General features: G+C 35.6%; 1 protein-coding gene across 1 annotated transcript; it reads right to left on the bottom strand.

Moving 5' to 3' along the window:
- Window positions 1-22,866: 22,866 nt before the first annotated feature.
- Window positions 22,867-24,418, bottom strand: LOC141661710 (uncharacterized). Its single transcript, XM_074468712.1, has 4 exons — window positions 24,106-24,418; window positions 23,706-24,026; window positions 23,525-23,601; window positions 22,867-23,318 (listed from the first exon to the last, which is right to left on the bottom strand). The coding sequence occupies exons 1-4, from the start codon at window positions 24,215-24,217 to the stop codon at window positions 22,968-22,970; spliced, it is 861 nt and encodes a 286-aa protein (XP_074324813.1). The 5' UTR covers window positions 24,218-24,418; the 3' UTR covers window positions 22,867-22,967.
- Between the last annotated feature and the right edge of the window lie 1,224 nt (window positions 24,419-25,642).

Below are 25,642 nucleotides of genomic sequence, written 5' to 3'. Positions count from 1 at the left end.
AATTTCTACCTCAGCTACAGCGGCCTCAACGCTTCCAGAAAGCTGCGGAACGTTTCCTGTCCGCTTGCGAATTGGGAGCTTGGTCCTGTTCATCTTATCTATCTGATGTTGTGTGATGAAAGAAGAAAGCAAGGGTGAGTAGCAATCCCACCAAAATAATATGTATAATTATTAACAATATATGAGCCTACTCATAATACTCATGAAAGTCTTGGTCAAAAGAAATGAACCAAGTTGATATCTTAATGCGATGAAGTCGCAAAATATTCAGTATATATATATATACATATATACTTTTCAAAATATTGGAAGTCCTCTTCCATGCATAATATACACAAAGTCCCAGTGTATAACTGTATAAAAAAATATCGTTGCAAGGTGATCTCATATATCTAACCTTGTCTCAACGTTTTTCTGAAAATCTTTGTCATACATAAGACAATTATTAATTAGATATAAGTTTAAAAGATGAAGTTACCAAATACTCCAATATACTTATATCTTTTCCAAATACTACTTGAACTACCACCGTTCAAGTTATAATTAATTTCAAAAGTTCATCCCACTGATGAGACCACAAGATAAGACTTGAATAGATTCAATCTTTGAAATATTATTAAAGGAAATGAAGTTAGGATATACTTCATTAAGTTCTGATATATATATATATCCACATATACATCTTCTTTATACATTTCCTGAAAACCTCTGTCATGTAAAGTATAAACAGAGTTACAATATCCAATAAATTTGGAAAGGAAAAGAATTTTGGCATAAACCAGGTATCTCGCTGATCAGGCAAAGATACCAATAAGTAACCTTTTCTACTAGTAGATGGACGAATTCCCCACTGGTCATCACCCTGGTCTCAATAGGACCTTATGCTGGACTGCCACTCAGCCACTTATGCATTTGATGGACTCCCACTGAGCCACTTACACTATCATGGACGCCCACTGAGCCCATGTTGCTTATGCCGACTCAATAGATGGACTTACTTCCCGAACGTTGGGTAAGTAATCAATTCATTTACCAAAACTGCAACCGTGTTGCGAATATAAAATACACCACAGAGCCGGATCCCTCAGGTTTTGAGCGAGTATTTAAATCCCCTTAAAAAGGAAGATCTTAAATATAAAAATGAGTTTTGGGATCCGCTCTAAATTTTAAAAATCATTTTGAAGACTCGAAAACACTTTATAGAGTGTTTGGAGTAAAGCTGATTTAATGAAGTAAATCAGTCCCCAGAATATTTAGAAAATGACTGAATATTATTATTTAAATAATATTCTCATAAAGAATAATCTTTATAAAAATAATTGAAGTAGAAGTATTAAAACTTATACTTGAAACGAGTATTAAATAACAAAAGATATACTTATATGAAAGTACTATCTTTATTTGAATAATCAAAAATAAGTTTGATTATTGACACCTTATTCTTTAATAAAATAAAGAATATATCTCAGCAAATAATCGGAGTCATAGATCCTCAAATGAATATTCATATAATATTCATTAAATAATATAAACTGAGTCATAAGCCCTCGAATGAATATTCAAATAATATTCAGATAATAAAATAAAAGGAGTCATAAGTCCTCGAATGAATATTCAAAATAATATTCATTAAATAATATAAAAGAGTCATAAGCCCTCGAATGAATGTTCAAATAATATTCAGATAATAACATAAAAGGAGTCATAAGTCCTCGAATGAATATTCAAACTAATATTCATTTAATATAAAGGAGTCATACGCCTTCGAATAATATTCGAAATAATATTCAATAATAAAATAAAGTTAAAGTTATCGAATAAACCTAATTCGATTAATAGTTTTGAAAACTATGACCATATATATATATAAGTATATATATATATATATCCATATATACAAAATCTACTCGGGATCCTCGACTCCCGGTTTTAGAAAATATTTTCACCTTTGGGTCCCTGTACTAAGGGTATATGCAAATTACCGCTATCCTCTAGCATAGGTATTATCAACTGAATCAACAGGTATATATATGGAAAGAATGCGAAACAGGCATGCATATATATATATACCATAGCAGCATGCTTCAATATATTGCAACATTTGCTAATTAACCAACATGCATCTATCGCAAGATAATGCAAATACATATACTCATCACCACAACAGTTATAACGGGTAGAAAACTTGCCTGAGCGACTTGGGGTGATAAAAGGCTCGGGACGAGTCTGGTAACCTATAAACAACAAGTAAGTTGGAATTAAACCAAAGTCACTTGTAAATCTATACTTTAACTAACTTAGACTCTAACGCTTGTTTTGCGCTTACTGATTCGCTTAAGTCACTCGGGTACCCTCGGCTCCACCATTTTTAATAATTTAACCTTTACGAGTTTTAAGGAGATTCCTTCGCGAGTGTCTTACCAACTGCCTAACACACTTACCATAAATGTTTCTTACCCCAATTAGTCATTTAAGGTCCTTAACCAAGGTTTCAAAGTAAGGCGAGGGGAAAAGTTTCATTCGCGAAACGCCGTTACTTGAAACGGTCGTTTCTCCTAAACCGTGCATCGGAATCGAACGAACTACATATCAAAACGAAGCTCGTAACATGAGCTATCTAAACATGGCAATGGTCATAATCTAGCAGGGGGTTCTCGGGTCCTAATGTTATGCACAAAAACAGTCTAAAGAAAATCGGACGTTACGGCGGCTATGTTGACACGATTTCCCAATTTAAAACCATTCAAAACCAACCCAATTCAACCTCAAACCAAACATACAACCAACATCCATCCTTATCACATCATAACAACCCCAACCAATTCCATTTTAACATTCATACTTATGCCTAAGCTTAACTTTAAACATACTTAAGTTCTTTTAATGAAAACAACAACATCTACCATTCCATTTCACTACCATTTCAAATCCCAAACTCTAAATCACAACATCAAGCTGCAATATCACCCTAATAATCAAAATCATCTTATAATACATAGGAATCTAGGGTTTGGAGATGATATACCTTCCTTGAAGTGGTGGGAGGAGCTAGGAAGCCTTAAGAAGCTTTGAGAAGTCTTAGGAATGCTTGGATCTTCAAGGAAAACAAGAAAAACTTCAAGTTAAAAACTTGAAAACACTATTCATTGTCTTCTTCTTTGATTAAATGAAGAAGATTGAGAAGGAATTGATGGCTTAAACTCATGATATAGCCCTAACTAAGCATGAAGATGATTAGGGAATTATCTTACCAATTTAGGAGGCTTGGATCTTGAGTTTTGAATTCTTGCCCATTTGCAATAGTAAAAAGCCGAGAGCATGAAGAACCATGCCTTGGTTTCTTTTTGATTTTGATGAAAAATGATTTGCTTGGCTTGGTTGGTTTGATTTTTGTGTTTGATTTAGTCAATTACCTTGTTGCCCTTGAATTTGTGTGGTTCTCATTCAACCACACCTCCTTCCTTCCCATGTCATGCTTGTATCATCCTCATGATGTCATCCTCCCCTCCTTGTCCCCTTCTCATTGGTTGGGTGACATCATCCTCTCTAATCCCTTTGATTAACTTCCTAATTGTTTGCCTAATGACCGCTGATCTGTTATACGGTTCGCTTAGCTTTCGTTTTCGTTTATCGTTTGAAGGATCATACCCGGGATCTTATTACTTAGGTTCCCTTAACCTTTCTCAATACATTATATTCCTTTTTATGATCCTCTATTATAATCCTTTAATTTAAATCCTTTTATCCTGTTACCTTATACTCAATTCTTTCCGTATCTATTGGATTTCCGGGAAAATCAAAGTGTTCGGATTTGGATTCTGACGATCTTTACATACACTTATATCCCATATAAAGTACTAATAAAATCTCAGAATATCCATATCAGAACCCCTACATAGTGTGGCATGAAAAGTTTTCTCATTCAGCAAAAACACTATTCATAAGGGTTTCAAAATTTCCCAAAAATTGGGGTTATTACAGTCTCCCCTCCTTAAAAGGATTCCGTCCCGGAATCAGATAGAAATGAATAGGGATACCTTCTTAGTATTGCACTTTCTAACTCTCAAGTCAATTTTCCCACATTATGTTTCTACCATCAAACTCTTACTAGTTTGATAACCCTTCTCCTAAGCACTCGTTCCTTCTTAATCTATACCCTTCCTGGTTGCTCCATATAGGTTACGTCTGGTTGCATGTCTATGCGCTCATATGCCCCTAATTATCTGGCATCCGAATTACACTTCCTTAACATTGATACGTGAAACACGTTATGACTTGCTACATGCTCTGGGGTAAGGCTAGCTCATATGCTAACTTCCCAATACTTCTTAATATATCCAAGGGTCCGACAAATTGGGGACTTAACTTTCCTTTCTTTCCGAATCTCATCAATCCTTTCCAAGGGTTTCCAAGGGGATACCTTTAACAACAGTAGGTCCCCTACTTCCTATTCTTTGTTCTTTCGTGTCAAATCAACATACTTCTTATGTCCATCTTGGGCTACTACCAGCCGTCCTCTGATTAGATCTATTATATCCTTGGTCCTTTGGACTACTGCGGGTCCGAGCATCTTGCGCTCTACCACTTCATCCTAACATAAGGGAGATCGACATTGTCTTCCCTCAAGGATCTCATAAGGCGATACCTCAATACTGAAATATGATCTATTGTCGTAAGAAAACTCAACCCGTGTTAAGTGATCATTCCAATTTCTTTCAAATCTATTGCACAGACTCTCATTATAGCTTTTAGCATTAGAGCTTTTGCTTCTCACTACCCATCCTTTTTCCCAGTTCGTAGTCGCTACTACCTTCCGTTCATAATATTATACTAGTTATACTTTTGCTTGTTAGCGTTCTATAACCTTTTAATAACCACGTCAACCTTAGTATCACGAATGTGTTTCCATTCCGAATACTACCACAACTTTATTACTCCTTTTTCAGCTGTTTCTATTTCCCAAAGTTTGATCAATCATATAGAAGTAAATGAATTTGTTGAGAGATCACTATGATCATGAACACTTGTTCTATTGCATAGTTAGTACAGAAGGTGGCCAGCCTTTAGTACTTGACAAGCAATTAAACAATAGATGGTATCCTACTAGGCTTCTATCACACAGATAGATAGTCATTCGGCAATACCTCCCCTTCTGGAAGGGTTGTTCTTCTCAGCTTACATGAAATGAAAAGAAAAGAAAAGAACGAACTGAAGAGAATTGTATATTCGTAAAAAAAAAAAATTATTTCCATAAAATATCTGGCTTGGAATCTACCTCTGAACTATAGAGGTTTGTCATAGGAGAACAAAACATATATGTATATATATCAACATCAAGTATTATCGCATCGCATTTCACATGCTTAAATATTTGCTATTCCGTCCATCATTCTATGGACCCATGCACTACCTCTAGCTTATACACAATTACCTTTGAAACTCCCTCGATATCGAAAATCGAACCTGGGATCTCATTCTAGACATCATCGTTAATTGAATTCTATGCTTGCACCGTAACCTTCCTCGTATAATAATACGACTCCCTATTGATAAGAAAGAATAAATATTCAATAGGTAGATACTCTACTTAATTAGTCTATCAATGATAACTTATACACTACCACGACCCGCTTAATGGTACTCAATCTCAACATCCATTCCAATACAACTCTCCCGGTTGTAATCAGCTCATTACTCGCAGAATCATTGCTGCATTACTATGGTCCACCACTGACCTCCTGTAGTCATTCATTTTCCATGAAGACTTAATAGCTAACCATACGGAGTCCATACATCTCGTATCTAATTCTTCTAAGGAGGTAACATAATCACTATTCATGATTCATGAAGAACACTCCTGATCCTGACATACATACATGACATGAAGCAGATAAAATTGCAGAAGAGTTTCAATCAAATCAACGATAGCAGGTTAATACCATTCTAAATCATATGCCTTAAATAGAAGACTTACTCAAAGGTTCGTCTAGTCCTTTTTGAAACATGGTCCTGGCTTATCTCAAGATAGGACCTTCTAAGATAGATAGCCCGTTCATGGCGATTACACGAATTAAACCTTTACCAACTACTATTACGGTTGGGTATTGCACAGTCATCAGAAGGAATGTCAATCTTCCAAACCATAATACAACCTTCACATTTTTAACCATCATCACTGTATTCTTTTGGCACACGCGCCTATAATTATCCACTTACCTTTAAAGTGTCGGCCACCTCTTTGGCCTTTCCTGATAGTAAAATTTCCTTACAGTCAATGTCATTTTAACCACCTCCAAATAAATTTTCTACCTTATTTCCGATCACTGCTTGAGTGAAGATGTTTTCCTTAAAATCAGATGGGAAAAAAAATATCACCATTTTTCCATAAGTTATTGCCTCAGTCTTTAGAGGCTAATCACTGTCAAGACTGACTCTCAATCATACTTAGAACATCTTTTATCTTAAGTCCTAATTGCCCTGAACAATTTTGACCATTACTGGTTCGATCCATACTTTCTCGTGGTTTAACACGTGCCCCACTTGGCATCATTATAATTACGTCATATTTCCTTTATCCACATTTCTATTCTTGAGAATTTTGAATATTACCTTTTTCCTTATAAAACCTCTAAGGTTATCCTTCAATCGTTCCTCCTGTATTCCCTAGATACAGGGCATATCACAATACCATTTACTAATAGTAGAACCATTGTCTATATACTTCTGCAAAATTTCTCCACTGATTCTTAAAGGTTGTTGTTACCTTAACCCTTTCCCAATCATACTGTCAAAACTCATACTGTCCCTATTAAGGGTGACATGCCAACCTTTATGCAGTCCCCTAGGATTCATTTTAAGTTACCAATGTTCTATCCTTAATTCCACCTTTAAAAGGTACCTGCATCCTTCCATGGATAAATCACGTCATATATCCTTGATAGATTATCTTATTCATCATTCCCACCTCGATAGTCTATACCTAACTTCATAATAGCATCCTTATTCAAATTGAGGTCAATCCATATGGCCTCCAAAAGATAACAATGGTCATCCGCTTTTCTTTCCTGATTTGGTAATGATAACATGGATGTTCTGGAAGATATTGGTCATGTTCAACGTGAACTTCTTCTTAATAATTCCTTATTTACTTTTGTTGTTTATCTCAACAGTCACCTCAATGTTGGGATATCTTTCATACCTGGCGTCTCCCTTTCTGGGTATCAAGCCACCGGTCTTACCCTTCACATTCTTGAAGGTCACTTCCTTCATCCAATTTTTCCTAATTTCTTACTTCCTTGTCTTCTCAGTCTATCCGCGTCTCATTATTTATCCTTCGAACTATTTCAAGGTTTCCTCGAATCCTCCCAACTTAAAGGGGATACAATAAATGTATCTCTTATGCCTTCAACCATCAATTTTAACTCATGGTGGATCATCATCATCCTGACGATTACATACTTTTCTATTTCTATTGCTATGAGTCTTTAGGGTTTCCTCATACCCAACTCCCTTATCATTCCTCAAACTCTATTGCCTTTATATTCCTTTCCACTTCAGTTTCTTTTTATTTTCCTTTCTCTTATCATTATTTCACAAACCAATCACAATATAAGCATTGATTTCAATCATCCCGTCATTCTGGATTCGTGTCCTCAGAACGAATCTTGACAACTTTTACAACTTAGATTCATAATTTATCATACTCGTCTGCCTTTGTTCTGACTCTAAAGCTTTTACACTATCTCCATAACCTTGGGAATTACTTTCCCGAAAACAATTGACTGAACTTAAATCAGTTTATTCTAACCTCTGGCTCCGTGCCTTTCTTGGTCTTTCACCAGCAGGTGGCCTCTCTTTTAGGAGGGTAAGTGATAGAAACAGTCTTTTGTGATTCGTCAATCATTTAGAATCTCAAATGATTCCTATATTTCCTTTAGCCAGGCTCTTGCCTCGACTGGGTCAGCTTGTTCCTTGGAACTCTGAGAGCTTAGCGACTTAGAGGTCCTGAAAGAATTTCACACCACATTGTTTCCTCAAGGTGGTGGTTGGGAATAAAATATAAGTTCTGTTTAGACAGGTTCATGAATTTCCGTATAGCAGTACCGTCTCGGGTCTCCTTATCTCGCTCGACTTCTGCTGTCTTAGTCTAAATATTTCTTCCTACTCCCCATAATTGGGGTCATCTTTTAATTTAAAATCTTCATTTTCCACTTTATTATATTCCGGATTCTTTATATCTTAATTGCAACCTCCCTGATTATCACATTCAAGGTTTGCCCCTAATCTTATTCCTTGTGGGGGCATATTACTTGGAAAATTTTGAGAATCTCCGGATATTTGTCTTACTTACTTTGCTTAAGTCTTCCCCTCGTTTGGTCCTTGCACGATTGCAAATTATGAATTCTCAAGTTCGATAACCTTCATGACACTCTCTTAAGTGTTAATAGAGCAATTAACAATGTGATTTTATCACAAACAAACTGATCTGAACTGAAATTAATGAATATATACATAACCATTTGTTCGAGGGTACAACAACTGAACATATTAAAGAGGATTACATCATATGAACTTATCGCTCCTATCCCAAAAGTACTACCATAGATAGTCATCTCGTCATTAAAACTAATCATTCATAACTTAGGCTAATCCTCCAAAAGCGGTGCTACATGAAACCCTTGTTTGATTGCTCTGGCTCTGCACACTACCATGGATTAAGAGATGCGTGCACGCACGACATCCCTAACCTGCTCCATCACAGAGGTGATGAGGTCTAAGATAGTCGCAAGTAGAGCTGGATCAACCTGACCCTCAAGATGGCCTCTAGCTGTAACACGGGTGGTAGCCTCAATCCTTTCCATGCTATACGCTAATCCTGCCGGAAGTATCCCACCCTCAATCCTTGGTGCAGTAAGTCGATCCAACAGATCACTCCTAACATTCCGGGCCTCTGACAGGCCACCCAAAGTCATATGATAATCAGCGATAAGAGAAGCCTGAGTGGTAGCATCTAGCAGTCCATGGGGTGCAGGTGGTGCAGACCCAGGAGATCCAAATGGATAACCAAGCACGGTATCAGGTGACAATGGTGCAGGGGATAAAGGTGGCATTTCCTCAGTATGTGCTGGGCTCTGTACAGGGGAGGGAACAGGAATTGGTGGAACCTCATGGATGTCTACAGGAGCCTCTGGAAGAGGGTCTGATACTGGTATAATTGGGGTCGTGGAAGGCCCCACTCCTTCTGCCCTCATTAACCTTTGTGCCCTTGGTAACTCTTCATCCTCTAGTGCCACCCTCGCGGCCATTCTTGCTCTGGTAGTCGCCCTGACTACGGTCATCTATTCCTCAGCGGTCCTCTCTTCATTCTCATCAGGATCCTCCATGAGATCCTCCTCAGCCACAATCCTTTCCGGAATAACATCTTCAACCGCAACATTCTCTATATGAACCTCATCCGGTCCCTCATTAGGGTACTCCATTGGATTCACAATTTGATCTCCAACTTGTAATAAAACATCCTCATGCTGATGCTCCTGAACCTCAAGGTTCGGTGCCCCGCTGCCCTATACGAGAACGAACTATGTTACTATCACGATACTTATAAGGGTTCCCGTAAGGGTTTTAACTGTCAGTGCTACGTTAGGTAGCCCGACTATGAACTTGGCAAGAGTTCTTATTATCTTAGTGAACTTATTATCTTAACGTCCCATCATCTCTGAGGTTTATAACGCTTAGCTCTGATACCACTTCTGTAACACCCCCAAATCCGGGGTCGGGGATCCGGGTTGTCACGAGTTCTATTTCCCTTAATAACACCCAATCTTAATACATAATCAACTACTTTGTACTGTGACCCCACAATAAACACACACACCACAAGTTATAGTCTCAGAGATGAATATCCAAAAATAATCACAAGTCGTTTTATTCCACAATTATATGTCAATACACCTTAAAAGGTTTTCTGGCTAATTTACATTTCTTTGCCATTATTACAATTCATAATATACATAAGTCTGGTACATTATTAGTTGAAAACTTAGCCTATTGGTAATTTCTACCTCAGCTACAGCGGCCTCAACGCTTCCAGAAAGCTGCGGAACGTTTCCTATCCGCTTGCGAATTGGGAGCTTGGTCCTGTTCATCTTATCTATCTGATGTTGTGTGATGAAAGAAGAAAGCAAGGGTGAGCAGCAAGCCCACCAAAATAATATGTATAATGATTAACAATATATGAGCCTACTCATAATACTCATGAAAGTCTTGGTCAAAAGAAATGAACCAAGTTGATATCTTAATGCGATGAAGTCGCAAAATATTCAGTATATATATATATACATATATACTTTTCAAAATATTGGAAGTCCTCTTCCATGCATAATATACACAAAGTCCCAGTGTATAACTGTATAAAAAAATATTGTTGCAAGGTGATCTCATATATCTAACCTTGTCTCAACGTTTTTCTGAAAATCTTTGTCATACATAAGACAATTATTAATTAGATATAAGTTTAAAAGATGAAGTTACCAAATACTCCAATATACTTATATCTTTTCCAAATACTACTTGAACTACCACCGTTCAAGTTATAATTAATTTCAAAAGTTCATCCCACTGATGAGACCACAAGATAAGACTTGAATAGATTCAATCTTTGAAATATTATTAAAGGAAATGAAGTTAGGATATACTTCATTAAGTTCTGATATATATATATATATCCACATATACATCTTCTTTATACATTTCCTGAAAACCTCTGTCATGTAAAGTATAAACAGAGTTGCAATATCCAATAAATTTGGAAAGGAAAAGAATTTTGGCATAAACCAGGTATCTCGCTGATCAGGCAAAGATACCAATAAGTAACCTTTTCTACTAGTAGATGGACGAATTCCCCACTGGTCATCACCCTGGTCTCAATAGGACCTTATGCTGGACTGCCACTCAGCCACTTATGCATTTGATGGACTCCCACTGAGCCACTTACACTATCATGGACGCCCACTGAGCCCATGTTGCTTATGCTGACTCAATAGATGGACTTACTTCCCAAACGTTGGGTAAGTAATCAATTCATTTACCAAAACTGCAACCGTGTTGCGAATATAAAATACACCACAGAGCCGGATCCCTCAGGTTTTGAGCGAGTATTTAAATCCCCTTAAAAAGGAAGATCTTAAATATAAAAATGAGTTTTGGGATCCGCTCTAAATTTTAAAAATCATTTTGAAGACTCGAAAACACTTTATAGAGTGTTTGGAGTAAAGCTAATTTAATGAAGTAAATCAGTCCCCAGAATATTTAGAAAATGACTGAATATTATTATTTAAATAATATTCTCATAAAGAATAATCTTTATAAAAATAATTGAAGTAGAAGTATTAAAACTTATACTTGAAACGAGTATTAAATAACCAAAGATATACTTATATGAAAGTACTATCTTTATTTGAATAATCGAAAATAAGTTTGATTATTGACACCTTATTCTTTAATAAAATAAAGAATATATCTCAGCAAATAATCGGAGTCATAGATCCTCAAATGAATATTCAAATAATATTCATTAAATAATATAAACTGAGTCATAAGCCCTCGAATGAATATTCAAATAATATTCAGATAATAAAATAAAAGGAGTCATAAGTCCTCGAATGAATATTCAAAATAATATTCATTAAATAATATAAAAGAGTCATAAGCCCTCGAATGAATGTTCAAATAATATTCAGATAATAAAATAAAAGGAGTCATAAGTCCTCGAATGAATATTCAAAATAATATTCATTTAATATAAAGGAGTCATACGCCTTCGAATAATATTCGAAATAATATTCAGTAATAAAATAAAGTTAAAGTTATCGAATAAACCTTATTCGATTAATAGTTTTGAAAACTATGACCATATATATATATAAGTATATATATATATATCCATATATACAAAATCTACTCGGGATCCTCGACTCCCGGTTTTAGAAAATATTTTCACCTTTGGGTCCCTGTACTAAGGGTATATGCAAATTACCGCTATCCTCTAGCATAGGTATTATCAACTGAATCAACAGGTATATATATGGAAAGAATGCGAAACAGGCATGCATATATATATATACCATAGCAGCATGCTTCAATATATTGCAACATTTGCTAATTAACCAACATGCATCTATCGCAAGATAATGCAAATACATATACTCATCACCACAACAGTTATAACGGGTAGAAAACTTGCCTGAGCGACTTGGGGTGATAAAAGGCTCGGGACGAGTCTGGTAACCTATAAACAACAAGTAAGTTGGAATTAAACCAAAGTCACTTGTAAATCTATACTTTAACTAACTTAGACTCTAACGCTTGTTTTGCGCTTACTGATTCGCTTAAGTCACTCGGGTACCCTCGGCTCCACCATTTTTAATAATTTAACCTTTACGAGTTTTAAGGAGATTCCTTCGCGAGTGTCTTACCAACTGCCTAACACACTTACCATAAATGTTTCTTACCCCAATTAGTCATATAAGGTCCTTAACCAAGGTTTCAAAGTAAGGCGAGGGGAAAAGTTTCATTCGCGAAACGCCGTTACTTGAAACGGTCGTTTCTCCTAAACCGTGCATCGGAATCGAACGAACTACATATCAAAACGAAGCTCGTAACATGAGCTATCTAAACATGGCAATGGTCATAATCTAGCAGGGGGTTCTCGGGTCCTAATGTTATGCACAAAAACAGTCTAAAGAAAATCGGACGTTATGACGGCTATGTTTACACGATTTCCCAATTTAAAACCATTCAAAACCAACCCAATTCAACCTCAAACCAAACATACAACCAACATCCATCCTTATCACATCATAACAACCCCAACCAATTCCATTTTAACATTCATACTTATGCCTAAGCTTAACTTTAACCATACTTAAGTTCTTTTAATCAAAACAACAACATCTACCATTCCATTTCACTACCATTTCAAATCCCAAACTCTAAATCACAACATCAAGCTACAATATCACCCTAATAATCAAAATCATCTTATAATACATAGGAATCTAGGGTTTGGAGATGATATACCTTCCTTGAAGTGGTGGGAGGAGCTAGGAAGCCTTAAGAAGCTTTGAGAAGTCTTAGGAATGCTTGGATCTTCAAGGAAAACAAGAAAAACTTCAAGTTAAAAACTTGAAAACACTATTCATTGTCTTCTTCTTTGATTAAATGAAGAAGATTGAGAAGGAATTGATGGCTTAAACTCATGATATAGCCCTAACTAAGCATGAAGATGATTAGGGAATTATCTTACCAATTTAGGAGGCTTGGATCTTGAGTTTTGAATTCTTGCCCATTTGCAATAGTAAAAAGCCGAGAGCATGAAGAACCATGCCTTGGTTTCTTTTTGATTTTGATGAAAAATGATTTGCTTGGCTTGGTTGGTTTGATTTTTGTGTTTGATTTAGTCAATTACCTTGTTGCCCTTGAATTTGTGTGGTTCTCATTCAACCACACCTCCTTCCTTCCCATATCATGCTTGTGTCATCCTCATGATGTCATCCTCCCCTCCTTGTCCCCTTCTCATTGGTTGGGTGACATCATCCTCTCTAATCCCTTTGATTAACTTCCTAATTGTTTGCCTAATGACCGCTGATCTGTTATACGGTTCGCTTAGCTTTCGTTTTCGTTTATCGTTTGAAGGATCATACCCGGGATCTTATTACTTAGGTTCCCTTAACCTTTCTCAATACATTATATTCCTTTTTATGATCCTCTATTATAATCCTTAATTTAAATCCTTTTATCCTGTTACCTTACACTCAATTCTTTCCGTATCTATTGGATTTCCGGGAAAATCAAAGTGTTCGGATTTGGATTCTGATGATCTTTACATACACTTATATCCCATATAAAGTACTAATAAAATCTCAGAATATCCATATCAGAACCCCTACATAGTGTGGCATGAAAAGTTTTCTCATTCAGCAAAAACACTATTCATAAGGGTTTCAAAATTTCCCAAAAATTGGGGTTATTACAATCCATGCTGTCTTCATCAATATTTTCTGATGCTCCCCCTGAAATTATGCTCTCTAAGTTGGATCCTTCAGAATTTGAGTTTCCAGAATTATCAGAACTTGGCCCATCAGAACTTGATGAATCAGAATTTGAGTTTCCATAATTATCAGAACTTGCCCCATCAGAACTTGATGAATCAGAACTTGAAGAGCCTGTTCTTGGTTCCGATGCTTCTTGAGATGTGGTTGGGTCTTCAATATGTTCCCCCTGCATAGGTGCATTTTCCTTTGGCGTAGTTACCACAGTTTCAATAACATCAGAGTTTGCAGTATCAGGATTTAGACTGTCAGGATTTAGACTGTCAGAATTTAAAACTTCATTCTCAAATCTCAGCTGATCATGATCATTGAAATCTTCAAGTCCAGTAATCTTCTTATCATCAAAAGAGACATTGATAGATTTCATGACAACCCTTGTTCTTAAATTGTAGACTCTGAAGGCTCTGATACCACTTGTTAGGTGAAATTTGGATTGTTGTTCAGGATGAGACTTAAGAACAAAACACTTGCATCCAAATACATGAAAATACTTCAGATTTGTCTTCTTTTTCTTCACCATCTCATATGGTGTCTTTCCATGCTTGTTGATAAGTGTTGCATTCTGAGTAAAACAAGCAGTCTGCACAGCTTCAGCCCAAAAGTAGGTTGGTAACTTTGCTTCATCAAGCATAGTTCGTGCAGCTTTAATAAGAGTTCTATTCTTTCTTTCAACAACTCTATTTTGCTGTGGAGTTCCAGGAGCAGAAAATTCCTGCTTGATTCCATGGTCTTTGCAGAACTCTTCCATAATCAAATTCTTGAACTCAGTTCCATTATCACTTCTTATGATTTTCACAGAATCTTTAACCAATTTATCCAGTTGTTTGACATGATCAATCAAGATAGATGCAGTTTCACTTTTTGTGTGCAAGAAATACACCCATGTGTATCTGGTAAACTCATCCACTATGACCATAGCATATTTATTCTTTGCAATAGACATGATATTCACTGGACCAAATAGATCAACATGTAGTAGGTAATAAGGCTCAAGAATTGAAGATTCAGTCTTGCTCGTGAATGAAGATTTTCTTTGTTATGCCTTTTGACATGAATCACAAAGGCCATCAGGAGCAAATACTGATTTTGGTAGTCCTCTCACAAGATCTTTCTTGACAAGTTCATTTATATTGTTAAAATTTAAATGATAGAGTTTCTTGTGCCAATCCCAGCTTTCTTCAATTGATGATCTGCTTAACAGACAGATTGCAGAACCATCAGAACTTGTTGAAAGCTTGGCTTCATAAATGTTACCATGCCTGTATCCCTTTAGAAAAACTTTTCCTGTAGATTTGCTTAAAACTTCACAGTGTTCTTCAAAGAAATCCACATGATAACCTCTGTCACAGATTTGACTAACACTCAGCAAATTGTGTTTAAGTCCTGAGACTAGAGCTACTTTTTCAGTGATGACATTCCCAAGATTGATATTGCCATATCCCAGAGTTTTTCCCATGTTGCCATCTCCATAAGAAACACCTGGGCAAACTTTCTCCACAAAGTCTGATAGCAGGGCTTTATTTCCAATCATATGTCCTGAACATCCACTGTCCAGAACCAGGATGTTTTTCCTGTTGCCCTGCAATCACAAAGACCACTAATGATTAGTTTTAAGGACCCAGACTTGCAGGGATCCTTTGGCATTATTAAGTTTATTAACATTTTCAGCGGATCTAACATCAGGATTTATGTTAACATTTTTCTTATCAGAATTTATAGTACCATACTTTGCATCAGAACTTACACTAGAAGGAATAATGCTAACTTTCTTTAAAGAAGGTTTTATTTGATAATAATCATAGTACAAACTATGATATTCCTTACAAGTATAAATGGAATGCCATAAACTACCACAATGAAAACCAGGATTTTGTGGCCTATATCTAACAGACTGACTCTTAACTCCTGATTTTGAAGGTAAGGAGTTTATGTTTTTATTCTTCCTGCAAAAAGAAGCCAGATGGTTAGAATTTCCACAGTTATAACATTTCTTTCTAGGAGCATTAGGAACAGGCTTATAATCATTGCTTTTATTCACACCTTCCTTTCCATTCCTATTTTTCCTAGATGGCTTTAACTTGTTTACATTCTTAACTTCTTTCAGCTTATGCTTAAGTTACTTCTTTATCATTAAGGCTATGTTAACTTCAGTTGGCTTATCCTGTTTTGGTTTGTCAGAAGTTAATTTCTCTTTAACTTCTGATTTATCAATATCAGACTTTACAGCTACAAACTTAACAGGATTTACCTTTGGCTTTTGTTTAACAACTATAGGGTCAATTTCTACAGTTCCTTTATTATTCTTATCATCTCCATAACCTAAGCACTCTTTCCAATTTCCACTACTTAACAAATTCTGAGTTGTTCTGCCAGAGTTAGTCCAAGTCCTGATAATCTCTCTTTCCTTTTCTAACTCAGTTTTTAGAGATTCATTCATTTTAAGCACTTCATCTCTAACTTAGAAAGCATCATCTCTATCTTTCTGAGTTTGATGGAACATAACTAACTCTTTTTCTAAATAATCATTCCTCTTTTTATAAGCAAGATTTTCAAAAGTTAATCTTTTACATGTTAAAGTTTGATCTCTATAACTAATGAACATGGTTTTAAGATATCTTCTCAACTCAGTAATATCATCAGTATGAAAAGCATAAGTTGTTTGAGGTACCTTTAACTCAGCAGCTTCAGAACTGCTATCAGCATTTGCCATCAAGGCATAGTTCACCTCACTTTCAGAGTCTGAAGTATCTGTCCAGCTTTTCTTCTTTGTGACAAGAGCCTTGCCTTTGTCACTTTTTCCTTTCTTGCAATCAGGAGATATATGGTATTTCTCACCACAGTTGTAGCATTTGACATTTGAGTAATCTCCTATGTCACACTTTCCTTCTTTGCCTTCAGATTTTCTGAAACCTTTCTTATCAGAACTTGCACCTTTCCTGAAAAACTTCTTTCCCCTTCTGAATTTCCTGTATGCAATCTTTGTGATTCCTTTCAGCATAAGAGCACACAGCTTCATCATCTCTTCATCAGGGTCCATCTCAGATAAGTACTGATTTCCAGTTAAGTCCTGATTTATCCTGTTAGTTAAGATCTGAAAACTAAACACAAATTATTATTAGACATGACATCACAAATATATCTAACAGCCTCTTCACAGGATTCTCCAAGAAAGCCAATCTGTTCTGATTAAAGTCTACTCATCCTTGAAAAAGAACTTTGGATACAATGTGACTGCAAGAAGAATAGTTCTAAAGAGGATTGAGGAACTAAGGAGTACTAGAGCCAAAGATGCACTTCCACAAAATCTATCTATTCCCTTTACAGGAAAAAAGAGTGCATCTAAGGCCCTATTGGCTGATGGAATTCATGGATGACAAAGGTGTTAGAAGATTCTTCAGATTGGAGGACCAATTGAGTATCTCTAGCAATGAGATTCTTTTGAAAATGCAGGAAATGCTAAATCTCTCAGAAGCTGATGAACCTGAATTCCACAGACAACTTCATAATCAAATTGAAGAAAACAACGGAAGGCTTGGGAAGAAATCCAGACAATCAAGGAAATAGATCTATCTGCTCAGACTAGAGGAGCATCTTGATAACAATTGTGAGCAATTTCTTTGTGTACTTTGCATTTTTCAACTTTCAGCAATTTGTAGCACTTATCAGTTTTATCTACTATTTTTTCAATCTGTACTATTAGGATGTTTTGTTATCATCAAGTTTCTCTTAATTTATGGCTACAATTCCAGTAGACATAAATTGGGGGAGATTGTTAGGAATATGTTGTGTACTTGATAAATAAGCTAAACAAAACACCTTAGTAGATTTAACTTAGTGAATATTATAGCACCCGACGGATGATCAATTATAGTCCCGACGGATGATTCAATATAGTCTCGACAGATGACTAATTGATATCCACCGGGTGAGTAGCTTATGTAACAATAAGCACTGTAACACATTTCTGCAAACAACTCTATATAGATTCTATAGTAGCTTATGAATCATGTAGACTGCTAGTAGATGTTCAGAATAGGTTGATTAAATGTAAATATAAGATGTCTTATAATTCTACACAAATGAAATGTAGTCAAGTGATAAATGGCTACCCGACGGATGATCAACAAAGCTACCTGACGGATGATCAATAAGTCTACCCGACGGATAACAAGCATGTACCTGACGGATGATCAATTCAAATATCTGTTAACAGTGACAACACAGTCACATGCATCGAGTGTTTGCAAAAGGAATGTGGCAGCCTGTTTAGCAGGATTTTGAGAACAAAGAAGCATTACCATTTCTATGCTATTATGAAGATATTCAAAGTTGCTGGAATAGAGTAGTGAAGCAGCATGGAGTTAGACTTGATAGGTTTTATTTTATTATCTTATCTTATTATCATGTAAACTTGGTGATATATAAACCAAGTGTAGCTAGTAGAACAAACTAACTAAGCAAACACATTTTTAGCAGAGAAACATTTGTAAGCTGTATTCTGTAGAATTTCTCTGTAGTTTTGTTTATTCACCTGTAAAGCAGTTGTGAGCTATTCAAGCTTCACAGGGTTCTCTTGATATATATATATATATATATATCTGGTGAATACATCAAATCCACCAGAAAATTTTAAAGACCTGAGTTTTTACTACTTTATGTTTGATTTACTTAACTCTGTAATTCCGCACTTTGCAAATCAAACAGTTCGATATAAATTGATTTAGAACCATTTTTCATAAATCTTAAAAAGAAGCCAGAATTACATTCAACCCCCCTTCTGTAATTCTTATTGTATTGTTAGGGAATAACATCTAAGAGTCTAAGAATATGTGTTATTATGTGTTATGTATGATATATGTGCTTATAAGATAAGTTACGATTGGGGTAAATATAAGACGTTCTGAGAAACATCGAGAGTGATCGAGTATCTAATTAGGGTTTTATGTTGGATTGTAGATTCGGATAGCATAGGAATTCGGGCTAGTAAAGGAAAAGAGATTGTATGTGGCAGCAGCTCGTATACCATAAAGCAGGAAAGCTATTTGAAACAAGTAACTCTGCCTTCTCTTATGATTTGAATATAGAGAGGATATTGTCAATGCCATGATAAAGTAGTGATTCTTTATAACACTTATGATAAACATGTTGTTTATTTTTGAGAAACCCTGATATTGTTCTTTGTAACAACTTGTTATCAATCCCTGTTGATCCTTTATAGTAACCCTATTAATCCTGACATTTATTACCTTACTCCATTACTTTGTTATCTTTTGATCTCGTGAACCTAGGAGAACCTTTATGAACCTCCTTACGCAATGTTTTGATTAACCTGGATTCTTCGATAACCCCTATACCTTGTTATGTACCGATCTTTAGAACTATTCTGATCCCGAACTAGTATATCATGTTTAACATTTTGATCAAGATCTTTAGTATTGATCCCTGTTTACTTTCGATTCGTTCACTTTCCTTGAAATCTTGAATTGAACTTAAGAATGGTTTTCAACTTGAATGAGTCCAAATGATTTCATATTCTTGGTAATGATAAAATGAACTTAGTCAACTTTTCCTACTTCCAACACAAAGGTTTTCCAAACGAATTCCTGATGGATTGGATAGAGACATAAGAGACCAGTGGGACTAGTCCAGTCACATAAGAGGCTAGCGGGACTAGTCCAATATAAGGCTGAAACAATGCCATAGGTACCTTAACGACCAGATGGAGGTCGGTACGGGCTGATCACCCGTATTATATTTAATAGACGGATATTCCAATCAAGGGTTCCTTTATGTTTTATAAAAGAGAAAACGAATATAATCTTGAAAGAAGTTTGCTTCTTTTATATGAAACGAAATAAATTGATTTATATCTTCGTTAAAGATGTGAAACTTGTGAACCCTGTCATTTTAATTAGTTGTTGAATCTCGAAGCTTGAATAAGTGTTTCTTTCAATTGAAAACTCTATCAGAGTCCTACTAATAATTTGTGATGAATGTCAGCTTTCTCCCGATCTTGATCCTTGAATCCTGAAAGCCCGAAATCTTCTGTATAACCTTTACTTAGCCAATAAACTGCCACCTAGAAAATGAAAGTAGAATGCCTCAGAATGGATATTTATGTTGCATTATAGAACTGTTTATATAGTTACTTGTTGAGCTTCTTTGCTCATTTATTTGGTTTGATCTAACCATAACAGTTAAGCAAGAAGATGGCCAGACTTAAGCGTACCGCTCGTAAGAGCGTTCTTGGCGGTTCCTACCGGATTGTAGGTTTCCAGATGCCAGAGCAGATAGTGGCTGTGTGTGTGTCAGCAAGCGTGTGAGTTGGAGATCTTGTATAAGCTGGTTCAGATACTTTGGGTTATCTGTCGATTCCATGTCGGAATTGAATAAATTTGAATTTAAGTATATTTTGGGTTGTAATATATTTATTTTGGTTGGAAGTTGTAATCTTAACTCATACTTAATCATGTTTAGATCTTGTTTATATTATCGAGGTTTATTTTATCTGTTGTTATTGTATTAGTTTAATTGTGTGTGGGTCCTCATTTTCTAACCCCGAGATTGAAGGCGTCACATTATTAATTGGCATAAACAAAACTATACTATTGATTTAAGCTAAAAATCTAAAAATAAACTAAATATAATATTGGGATTTGATCGAAACAGTATAATGAGGTTTGTGTTAAAATAAAAGAATTTATATAATTGATCTAATTAAAAAATATATTCAACCGGGATATAAAAAAATAAAATCAAAATATAAATTGTTAGTATAATGGCCGCAGGCAAAACAAAATAATATATTACTATTTAACTGAACAAAAACAATTAAATATTCAACCGGACTAAATTTGATTGTATCACATGCATCGCATGGATTATAGGTTTTTTTTAAAGGCAAATATATTAAAGGGTCAAACCCAATCCAACTTACATAAAACAAGCCCAATTAGAAAAAGGGTCGGCAGATAATTCAAACCAACTTCAAACTACTAAACAATCACAAACTTAATTACTAATTCTTGAGACCACTACAACATCATAATTAATCTTAATAAAATATAATAATATTAATTAATAACAACTGATGGGCTACCCCATCAGCCTTCTTCTTCTCTGCTGCAGAAACCATGCTACTCAATATCTTCTGATTCAGAACTACATTTCTTCAGCAATTCCCTGGACATCACCAATGACTCTCATCGCTCCAGCCGCCAGCTAGCCCACCACGACCTCCAACTCAACCAAATCTGCCACACAGGCATTCTCCACTGCATCAGCCCTTCATCATGCAAACCCAAACCCATACCCTGAACCTAACATTCATTAACCTCCGCATCCTGAGGCAACTCAACTTCCTGAGGATCAAACACCTCATCATCCAATATTGCTGGCTCAATTTCAATTTGCCTAACTGCTCGAAATTTTTGAGCACGTGTTATAGGCTAGTTTTTTTTCTAATTTATATCATATTAAACTGCTAATAGCGTCTGAGTTATGACGGAAGAAAGGGAAATTACTTAAAATATCTACGTTTAAACTTATTTTCATAGATATTATCATCTTTAAAGTTATTTTCAGAAATATAACTTTTTAAGTTTCAATTTTAAAATTACGATTTACAACATCTGCAACATGTTATGCAACTTAATTTCCAATTTTAAAAAGGTTGATTTTAAGGTTGCAATATATGTTTTTCAAGTTTGCAATATCTGCAACCTTAAAATTAACTTTGTAAAAAATAAAATAAAAGTTACAGTTGCAAAGATTGTAAATTGTATTTTTGAAAACGAAACTTAAAAAAGTGTATTTTTGGAAATAATTTTTAAATATTCATTTAAAAATACTGTTTTTTGAAGAAATCCCAAAAAAAAACCGCTAACAACGTATATCATATATCCTAAACGGGCCGATCAATCTGCAAAATGTTTGAATGTGGGCTTTGTCAGTCCATATCTTACTATCAGTTGATCTAAAGGACAGATTGGGACTATTTACCTGGCTTTCTCAAATCGAAGTATTGTGTAATTCGGGACCATGCGAATCTTGTACGCGTCACCGATGCCTAGATTGCCATATCATATCGAGTTTCTCCATTGAAAGAAGACGGTGCTAAAATTGATTTTCGATGGAAGTATTAGAGTGTGTTCAATGATTTTCAATGAAAGTACACACAGGCTCCCGGTATTTAGCTGTGACAAAAAAAAAACAATCTTACGTTGTTTCCGATTTGACAAAAATGTTTTTTTTTTAAGTTTTAATAACATTTTTGTGGTCGGTTTAACCATGTTTCTTACCGTGTAACATAGAACTTACACGGGGCATTCGGCATTGATGCCAGTTATTATTAAATTAAGTTAGGACTGCAATATGATTGACGGAGTTGTTTATTGACCAGATATGCAACATCTTAGAATTTCTATTCACGGGATGTGACAAATTATAGCTGGCCGGTCACAGGAGCATGGCTGAAGATAGCCGAAGACGTACAAGGGTACAAGATGTCTATATCCTTCATGTGATTAATTGATACCTAACCGCTGAGTGCAAGTGCTCACATAACATAATAGAATCCGGTTGGGACAAATGATTGTTGCAGTATATTGTACAATAAAAAAATTTTGCAGTCAAGTTTTTGATATGCATATATAGGCTTAAATTTTTACAACTTTTACGGTATTTTTAGAGTATAATATGCTACGAACAATCGTTTGCTGCTATATTTTCACTTGTCAAATGAACGTGCATGGTGCAATGCTCTGCAAACTATTCGAGACGAACATGACTAAGTAGATACATAGTTTCAATAAGCATAAAGAAACAACATTACAATTCATCTCGTTCGTCTATTTATTTCTAATCCTTGAGCGGAAGAAACTCAAAGAAATGAGTAGGAGCAAACTTGTTACTAGTGTATGTAGTTTCCACTTCTGAGTGATCATTAACAATTCGGTCATCACTCATCTGACAATATTGATCATAGTTCCAATGGGGAAAGAGCTCAAGCGTCTGATATTTTCCTTCATCTTTAGTACTGGTCATAAAATTTTGAGCCTTGTTCCGCGCTAGAGCAGTATGAGAAAACTCCATAAATTGTTGTGAAGCAGTGGTGCCAATTTTCAGCTGTAATCTTGTATCTTCATATTGAATTCTCTCATCCGTTTCGCCTTTTGCAACCTCTGCTGTTGCTAACGAAACTACCGACTCCTATATATAATGCATAACAATAAAGATATGTTTAGATGATGTTTAATCAAAATTTGAATAAAATGATTTCGACAGTGTAAGCTGTGCGCATGGTACACAATCAAGCAGGCAATACATCGTCCCCGTGACACAAATATAAAACGTTTGTGCTGAAATTGAATTATACGCTTGTAGGAAATAAAAAGGTTTAATAAACAGACAGATACCTCTGAAATTGTACTGCAGTCTGAAGGGCTCACCCAGTTCTTAGCCTGTCCAACTTGGAAACCTGTCCTTCTAAACCCTGTTGACATTTGTACACATAATTGAAGAAATAATAGAAACTTCAACATGTAAACTCCAATCAATAACAGATGTATAGTTAGATACTTGCAGAAAATTTGATACCTAAGCTTGGGACATTTACATGGACATGTTGTCCATTTTGGGATGCATCATTATGAAAATGTTGCCGACGACGTTTCTGCCTTTCTCTAGCTTTGTGATTCTGGAACCAGTAAAACACATTCTTGCCTTCAATCTTACCAAACCGACGAAGCCTCACGGCAATTTGTTGGATTTGAGTAGCGGAGGGAGTTCTTGTACCGCTCTGATAAATTTCCTCCAAAGCATATAACTGTTCTGGAGTTGGCGTCCACCTTGCAGCTCCCATCATCACTTCTTCTGTATTAATAAAAACTCCTCTTTTGTTCCTTTCGCTCCCAATGCCTACACAATGCCAACAATCATATACATAAATGCGGGCCTATAATATTAATTGAAGATCATTATGACAAAGAAAACTCACTCAAATGCTGGTTTACAACAGAAAAATCCTGTTTGAGATAGCAACCATAATAAGGAGTTGTTGGTATTGGAGAAGAGAACATAGTATTTAGATGTGATGGTTTGTTAGACATTGACACAAACACAATGAGAGGCTGCTCAAAAATCTATAGTATTGTTTTTAACTAAGGTTGGTGAACTTGTGTTGTTCCAGAATGAAATTTATTTCATGAGTTGAAAAATAAGATACTAGTGAGGAACTGATGATAGATGTACACATAAATGTATGTGTAGCCTAGCAAGTTAATGCATGCATGGTAGTGGTTTCATAGGATTCAAAGTAATATATATTTATATATAGTTTGAGAGATTCTATGAAACTGCGACCCACTCTGCAGAGAAAGAGACTGAACAATTAGCAATATAGATGAGGGAGAAAGCGTTGCTGAGATGGAGGCAAAGGAGGAGTAACTAGATATATGTATGTCTATAGGTCAACTATGCTACCTATAAATATAGCTAGCTAGCTAGCTAGGTGTCTATAAAAATTCTTAGAATTAATTTGAAAGTGAAAGAGAGAGGGATGCATGAGTTATTAAAGACAAAACAAAAAGGAGAAAGTAGAGGGGAGGGGGGGGGGGGTAAAATTCCAGGGAGATATTGGAAGGCGGGTAAAAACAGCGACATGTCAATGATGAGTTACTTGATGACTGTTATGAGTTGCATTTACAAATTTTACAGACCCCCTTTATTGTGTGTGTCAACTTTTAACATAAAACTTGCACTCCTTCCCATTCATTGTTTTTGTTCAGGCTTCCCTCGTCTCGTGCTTTTCACATTTTCTTCTTCATCCAAACTGCCCTCCCCTCCCTCTTCAATACACAAACATATTGCAGAGTCCACAGTTAATGAAGTTGGTCCAAGCTCAAACTTTGCATCTTTGCAGCGTCCTTAGCCAGGGCCGGAGACATGACATCATACATTAATGATGGGGGCACTTTTCAGATTCTTAACACTGCGGGGGCACATAAAATATATTTTGCATATTAGTATTGTTATATATGTGAATTACATATAAAAACATATGTCATTTTGTGAAATTTACAGACAAAATTAATATTGTTAAATATTTGAATTTCATGTAAAAACATATGTAATTTTGCGAAATCCACGGACATAAGACCCAAAGGCCTACACGTCTACGTCTCTATCTTCGGTCCTTGTAATATTACACAATCCCCTCCATAATAAATTGTCCTCAATCCTTATAATATTACACAATTCTCCTCGCTTATGTGTACATAATAAATTGTGAAAATGTTGGGGGTGGCAGAGAATTCGAACCGGAACCCTCCCGCTAGCCTAAACAGTAATATTATGTTAAAAAAACAGTCGTTTAAAAAAATATTAGTGGAAGGCTCATTCCAGAATTTTGTATTAGTATTCTAAAAATGTGATAGGATATTAACAAGAACACGCCTTTATCAGTTATCACTGATTGTATAAAGATATATGTTGTTAAATTTTACACAACTACATATTATAGAGCAACTGAATTT

The sequence above is a fragment of the Apium graveolens genome, chromosome 5 (assembly GCF_009905375.1).
Source record: "Apium graveolens cultivar Ventura chromosome 5, ASM990537v1, whole genome shotgun sequence".
NCBI lineage: Eukaryota > Viridiplantae > Streptophyta > Magnoliopsida > Apiales > Apiaceae > Apium > Apium graveolens.
This window is presented reverse-complemented; position numbering and strand designations above follow the sequence as displayed.